Consider the following 7,339-nt stretch of genomic DNA (forward strand, 5'->3'; position numbering starts at 1 on the left):
TGTAACAGATTGCTTTATATACATGAGGTAGGTGGATATGACGGTATACAATGTATGCAGCAATGCAATGAAGCATCAGTTTGGTCGAACTGGAGCCAATAGAAGAGGCTGTGTGGAAATCACCTCTAATTTAGATGTTTTATTTTCATTTCATTACACGCTCAATTGTAGCATTTTATATTCCTGCATTTATAGAAATGCAAAAACTGTTACCTATGTTTTGCTGTTGACATTTGGTAACTCTTTACTGCTTTTATTCATGCATTCATTTGCTCACTAACTGTACTTATTGACTGTATATGCCTAAACACAAATACAGTGACAGCAGCCAGTATCATTCAAATAGTGACTCTTATGTCTGATGATGCTGGTTTGTAGTTTTGAATAATAGACTTTTAGTGGTTTCTGTGTTTCAGATTTTTGAAGACACAGACATACCGAGAAATTAGAAAATTCTAGAGAAAGACAGCTGTTCAGGAACTGAAACATGTGTACGTGTCTGCAAATGCAAATGCAAAGAAACTAAATGAAAATGATGGTAGTTAATGCATTTATTTCCTTTTTTTGTATTTCTGTTATTGTCAAATAAAATACAAATATGACACAAATTATGGAAATGGTCACAAATATCATCATCATTTATTTCTGCCCACAGAGAGATGTAGCTACATGTCCTCTATATTCAGATACAGATAACTTCCTTGCACTACTTAATATTCTCTCCCCATCTTATGTAGACATTTCTCTGCAGTTAAAACACAATAGAGATCCTTTGATTGCTGTTGTTATGATTCCATAAAATATGAACAACCTCTCATTATGAAGTATTAAGCTGCATTGAGTCAAGGTGTCGAGTGTCAGTCAGTTAAGATGGATGAGAAGGTTTCCTTTAAGTAACAGAGGAGAGAGAAACTTGACACTGACTGCCCTCTCGTGGCTTTATAGAAGAACTTTATTTTTCTCTCATATTGTGACGATAAACAATATATTCGACATCGTTTAAATACATTATTGTGTCTTCATTTGTAGAATTGTAAATTATTTGGAGAAGTTAAAATTTCAGCAACCAGAATGTTGTGTAGTCTTTCCCCTTTTCATGAACAGTGGTCTTTATTGTGTTTTTATGGGTTTTCAGGAATGTGCAGGGGAAAAGATGGATTCATTGTTGGTATAAAACAACTTGTGAAAAATGTTATATAAAAATATTACATAAGGTATAAATGTTATGGAAAAACACAATGAAAATCAGATCAGTAGTTTTATTGCCAAGTATGTTACACATTTAGGGAATTTAGATTGTGTGATTGGTGCGTGACAATAAACATAATGCTATAGTTAAAAATATAATTTAAAAAAGAAAATATGAAAAGAATTTGAAAACATTTATTCAAAGTATAACATTCATTTTGTACAGCTGCTCAACAGCTCCAGTCACTCGCTCATGTTTATTCCTGTATATGGGGGATTATGTACTTTTTCTTTATATGTAGATACAGATTGTAATCGATGAAGTAAAATGCTTCATCATTCCACTTCTCCTCCACTTCATAGATCACTGCTGTCTTGTGTCACAAATGGTTTTCATGAAACAGTTCAGTACAATATGTGATGAAAAGAGTGAAATGTTCTTACTTTTCAGTTGGTTTGTATTTAAGAGCAATATGAATATTTTTCACAATTATTTTCTCATAAGATTCAACTTTACAGCCACTCATACAACAGTGGTACTCAAGTGTTTGAGTGTTTTACTGTTTAGAATTAAACTACGAGTAGAAATGTAAAGTATTTGCAGAGTTTCATCTCAGCAACCAGATTGTTCTGCTGTCTTTGGCCCTTTTATGAACTTTATTCTGTTTTTTGCATTTAGTGTTTATTAATAATAGAACAGTTTTCAGGAATTAGTATAATGCAAGATATATGTAGTAAAACATACAATGTAAAGCAAATTCATAAGAAATATCCTATACAATATAAATACTATAAGAAAACTTACAATACTTCATGTTTTTCCTCTACTGTCTCTATATAAATTGTAACTGTAGGTTTTTGTACAGCTGCTCAACCAGCTCCAGTCACTGTGAGTCTCGAGCACAATAATAAACAGCAGAGTCTTCAGTCTTCAGACTGTTCATCTGCAGATACACCTGCTGTCTGTTGTTGTCTCTGGAGATGGTGAACCGGCCTTGAACTGACTGAGAGTAGTAATTGGTGCCACCAGCGTTATGATTCATGGCAACCCACTCCAGTCCTTTTCCAGGAGCCTGTCTGACCCAGGCCATCCAGTAGCTACTAATGAAAATCCAGATGCTGTACAGGTCAATCTGTGAGATTCTCCAGGCCTTTTAACCACTGGTTCAGATTCTGTCAGAGTCTGACCATCAACACCTGGAAAGACAAACAAAAATGAGTCACTTATTTAAGTTGGTAACTTTTCAAGATAGATTTAACTCAAGACCTTCATCTTCACCTGCCCAGCAGATAGTTAACAGCAGCAGTCCTGTCCTATAGTCCATCATGTTGAACTGTGTGTCCACTGTTCTCTGTCCTCCTCTGCAGTCACATAAGTAGAGCTGGAAGACATCTGAGTTTTGCATTGACTCCTCCTTTTTCATTGAACAGTGTCCTCTGTTCAATCCCTCCTCTAAACTGATTTTTAATTCATGGCTTTCTCCTAACTCACCATGTTTTGTATGTTTTTTTAATAATCATCTCACTGTATCTTGGAGTTTTAATTTGTTTACAAATGAGTTGGATTTGTTTAACCTTATATAACTAAGTTACATAGTTACTAAGTGCTTTACACAGAGAAATTAAAAAGAATTAGGTAAAAATAGATTGCAATATATAACCAAAAACAATGAGAGACAAACAGAACTGGAATTAACAAAAAACATCAAAAGTGCCTTCACCTTTTGTTTGAATTTTACCGGAAGGGTCCATCAAAGGTTAAACATTTATGATAAGAGACAATATCATTCATATTCAGGGAGTTTAGAGACATGTCAAGTGATGTGCAGACAGGTGGACTACCTACATGAAAGGAGGGAGGAGCCTGATGTCATTATTATCCTTGTTTAACTAAGTCACTTGTGTCATTTCAACACATTCACTTGTTTGTCAGATGCTTTTGTTCAATTCAACTTACAAACAATGGAATATTGCTTCTGTTAATAAATAAAGGTTATTTATTGAATCATCATGCATTTCAGTTCATGTGGTATGAAAATCACCTTACAGACTTGGTTTGAGAGGCATACAACATCTCTCCTGAAGTTATTTTTTGTCAAAGTTGAGCTTTCTGTGTGTTAATAGGAACAGAATATCATGCAAAACTCTGACATCATCATGCAACTTTACCTCAATACCAATTCAGATGATTGCTTGTAAAGTTCAGTGTTTAGCAATAATAAACATGTCATTTAGTTTTTTCTTGAGTGAATATATACAATGTAGTATTAGTGCTTGTAACCTTCAAGTTTTTAAACAGTGAGCTGGTGTTGAAACCATTAGTGGTGTGAGGGCTCCTCCTCTGGTGGCTTCATGTAACAAGTGTTCAGGCACTGAGGGGTTTTTGTTCAGGTCTACTGATGGTTCCTGTTATTGTGAGTCTCTGGCACAGTAATACACAGCAGTGTCTTCAGGCTGCACATTCTGTCCGTTTAGAGTCACTGTTTTGCTGGAAGAGTCTAAGTCGATACTGAACTTGTTCTTCAGTGAATCTTTGTAGTATGAACCCCCAGTATATTTACTTCCAATCCACTCCAGTCCTTTCCCTGCAGGCTGTCTGATCCAAGCTGTGTAGTAGCTGCAAGATCATAGGAGACCTGACAGGTGATGGTCAGACGTTGACCTGGCTGCACAGTCACAGAGGCCGGCTGTGTCAACTGTTCACACTCCACACCTGTTAAAAAGAGGAAATGTTTAGTAACAAGATATACTTAAAGCAGAATTGTTGATTTGGAAAAATCCAGAGAGACTCACATCCAGCTGCCAACAGCAGCAGCAGAGCTACAGAGAACATGGTTTATGTTGAAACTGAAGAGATATGAACTTCACTAACAGCCTGATGTGATGTTTTTATAGCTGAGCAACAAGGGAGGTCACTGTGTTTGCATAGAACCAAACATACGTATGAAGCATCAATGCTGGTCTGACTGCAGCCAAAAGAGTATGTTCAGTGTTAATATATCTGCTGAGTGACATTTGATATTTTAATTTCATTTCACACACAGGATGTCGTACACTGTACAGAGTGTGAAGCCCTCTGAGAAAAGTTTTTATATGTGATTTAGGGCAAAACAATAATACATTTTATTAATTTAATGATATAGAAACAGTTGTCATTATCATCTCTCATAGACAATATCACTAAATATTTTCTATCTATTGTTTTCATCAGTAAATCAATTTGAAAAGAGTTATACATCAATTTTCATGAGATTGAAATAAACTTCATATAAAGACAAGAAACATAAAATAAACATCATAGATAAATTCTAATTTGGGGGGTATTTAAAATTTTGAATACAATGTGGATTCACACTGCTTTCTATCAGTGACTGATACAGTGACATCTGCAGTAGTTTATGTACAGCTCTGTGACTTCCTGTATCACTGTGGCTCTCGAGCACAATAATAAACAGCAGAGTCTTCAGTCGTCAGACTGTTCATCTGCAGAGACACCTGGTCCACGTTGTTGTCTCTGGAGATGGTGAAGCGATTCTGGACTGACGTGGAATAAGCTTTAGTGCCTCCACACGGAGCAGAAATGTAGGCAACCCATTCCAGTCCTTTTCCTTCAGCTTGTCTGATCCAGCCGATAGCAGCATTGTTATCTGATATTCCTGCATATGTACAGGTCAGTTTGTGGGATTCTCCAGGACGCTTTACCACCGGTTCAGACTCAGTCAGAGTCTGACTGGAAACACCTGGAGGGACAAGCAGGTTAATCAGAACAGAGCCAAACACACAAAGTTGACTTATATATCTGACTTAATCAGCATTGATTGAACATGGTGAAAATCACCTGCCCAGCAGATAGTTAACAGCAGCAGTCCTGTCCTATAGTCCATCATGTTGAACTGTGTGTCCACTGTTCTCTGTCCTCCTCTGCAGTCACATAAGTAGAGCTGGAAGACATCTGAGTTTTGCATTGACTCCTCCTCACTACAAAATTGCATAACTCTGTTTTCATTAGTTTATAATGAAGTTGCATTGCAGCCCAGGATGGACAAACCAAAAACTGTCTCTATCTTGGGCCTTTGACGTTTTAACATTAATGTGATAAAGATAGCCAGAAAACCTTCATATCTGCTTACACGGTCTTTTTGACTCACTAAAAAAAGACTGGAATTCAGTATTAAACAGGCACTAGTGCTAAATTATTGAAAACCAGAGTATTATATAGACCGATTTTACTGGTGCTTTTTAGAGTTTTTACATATCAGTAAATATAACACACAAACAAACACGATTTAACTATCTTATTTTGTTACTATGTCAAAGTAATTTCATATTTTTTTTGCAGTATGGATAAGAATGAAATGTACAGTGTTCAGGATGCACTGAAGGTCATCCAAGGAGATGACAGTGAGTTTGAGGGATGTGATAGCTCAGATAAAGACCCTGAGGATCCTGATTATACTCCCAACAAAAAAGACATGGAGAGTGATGAGTCAAGTGGGTGTGCTGATTCAGACAGTAGTGAATCAAGTGATTTAGATGAAGTACCGCAACCAAACACAAACCCCAAGGAGCAAAATACAACTGTCCAAGGAAAAGAAATGTTTTCTTGGAGAAAGAAACCCTTTGAAGCCCCAGAGTGCACATTCAAAGGAGAGAGTGTCACACCTCCAGAAGAACTTCGTACTCCCTTGGAGTATTTCAAAAAGTTCATAACGGCAGAAATGCTCGAGTTACTCAAGGTGTACAAAAATCTGAACGTCACAGCAATGTTAACACCACTGTCAAAGAACTGGAAATACTGATTGGCCTCTACCTGCGCATGGGTCTTTGCCAACTGCCGAAATCGTGCATACTGGGAAAATGACACAAGGTTACCCATGGTGGCTGACAACATGTCACGCAACCGTTTTCAGACCCTAATGGCATCTCTACATTTCGCTGACAACACTGATTTGTCTAACAGGCAAGTTGTTGATAAGTGTTGGAAAGTCCGTCCATGGCTTGATATGTTTCGCAAACAATGCCTGGATATCACCCCAGAGGAGCACAACTCCATTGATGAGCAAATGGTGTCCTTCAGAGGGACACACAGTCCAATAAGGCAGTATGTGAAAGGCAAGCCACACCCATGGGGATTGAAAATTTGGGGCCGCTGCTCTTCTTCAGGAATCCTCTGTGATTTTGCAGTCTATGAAGGTGGCACTGGGGAAAAAAACCTTACTTGGTGTGGCGGGTGACGTTGTGGTCAAGCTATGTGAAGCTCTCCCATCAAACCAAAACTACAAAGTATTTTGCAGACAACTTGTTCTCTTCAGCGGCACTTGTGAGCAAGCTTCTTCAGCGACAGATCTACTTTGTAGGAACACTCCGTAGCAATCGCTTGGCTGGTTGTCAGCTTGAAGATGACAAAAGTCTTGCAAAAAGAGGCAGAGGATCTGTTGATGCCAGGGTTGAGAAAGAGGAAAGCATGGTCATTGTCAAGTGGTACGACAACAAGCCTGTTACCCTGATCTCATCCTACTGTGCAACTGAGCCTCAAGACAAAGCTCGGCAGCTGGAGCAAATCAGATAAAGCATTTGTGGAGGTCAACCCCACATACATTGTGAAAGAGTACAACACATTCATGGGGGAATAGACCTGCTTGATGCTTGCGTTGCAAGGTACAAGTACCACATGAGGTGCGGAGATGGCACCTCTACCTGTTCTGGCAGACCATCGTGTTAGGCCTTGTTAATGCATGGTTGATCTATCGCCGTGACTGTAAGCTGCTACTTGGTGTCCAACACCACTGAAACAAAGGAGCTTCCAGGCAGAGTTTGCTACTAGCCTGATTCTTTTGCATTCACAAAGGCCGCCCAACACCAAATGCCACCTCTTCACCACCACCACCCAAGAGAGTTCGTGTTGGACTTCCAAATGATGTCTGCACCGGACCAAGTTGCACATTGGCCTGTGAAATGTGACAAGCGTGGCCGATTGCAAATTTTGCAAAGTCAATGCAACCACCACCCTCTGTGAAAAATGTGATGTTCGTCTTTGCTTCACCGAGGACAGAAATTGTCTCAAATATTACCATTTGACCTAGGTTAAAACTGCCATAAAATGCACAACAGACGCTGTTAACAATGGTTCAAACATGGTGCTGATGTTTTC

General features: G+C 38.5%; 1 pseudogene and 2 gene segments (V, D, J or C); all 3 read right to left on the minus strand.

Moving 5' to 3' along the window:
* Positions 1 to 1,939: 1,939 nt before the first annotated feature.
* On the minus strand, positions 1,940 to 2,543 carry LOC129116512 (immunoglobulin heavy variable 3-23-like). The segment is given in 2 exon segments: positions 1,940 to 2,385; positions 2,468 to 2,543. Coding segments are annotated over 2 exon segments (362 nt in total).
* Positions 2,544 to 3,483: 940 nt separating this feature from the next.
* LOC129116513 (Ig heavy chain V region 5A-like) lies at positions 3,484 to 4,065 on the minus strand (annotated as a pseudogene).
* A 546-nt stretch (positions 4,066 to 4,611) lies between these two features.
* LOC129116511 (Ig heavy chain V region 914-like) lies at positions 4,612 to 5,085 on the minus strand. The segment is given in 2 exon segments: positions 4,612 to 4,928; positions 5,027 to 5,085. Coding segments are annotated over 2 exon segments (366 nt in total).
* Between the last annotated feature and the right edge of the window lie 2,254 nt (positions 5,086 to 7,339).

This window comes from Anoplopoma fimbria, unplaced genomic scaffold, assembly GCF_027596085.1.
Source record: "Anoplopoma fimbria isolate UVic2021 breed Golden Eagle Sablefish unplaced genomic scaffold, Afim_UVic_2022 Un_contig_8775_pilon_pilon, whole genome shotgun sequence".
NCBI lineage: Eukaryota > Metazoa > Chordata > Actinopteri > Perciformes > Anoplopomatidae > Anoplopoma > Anoplopoma fimbria.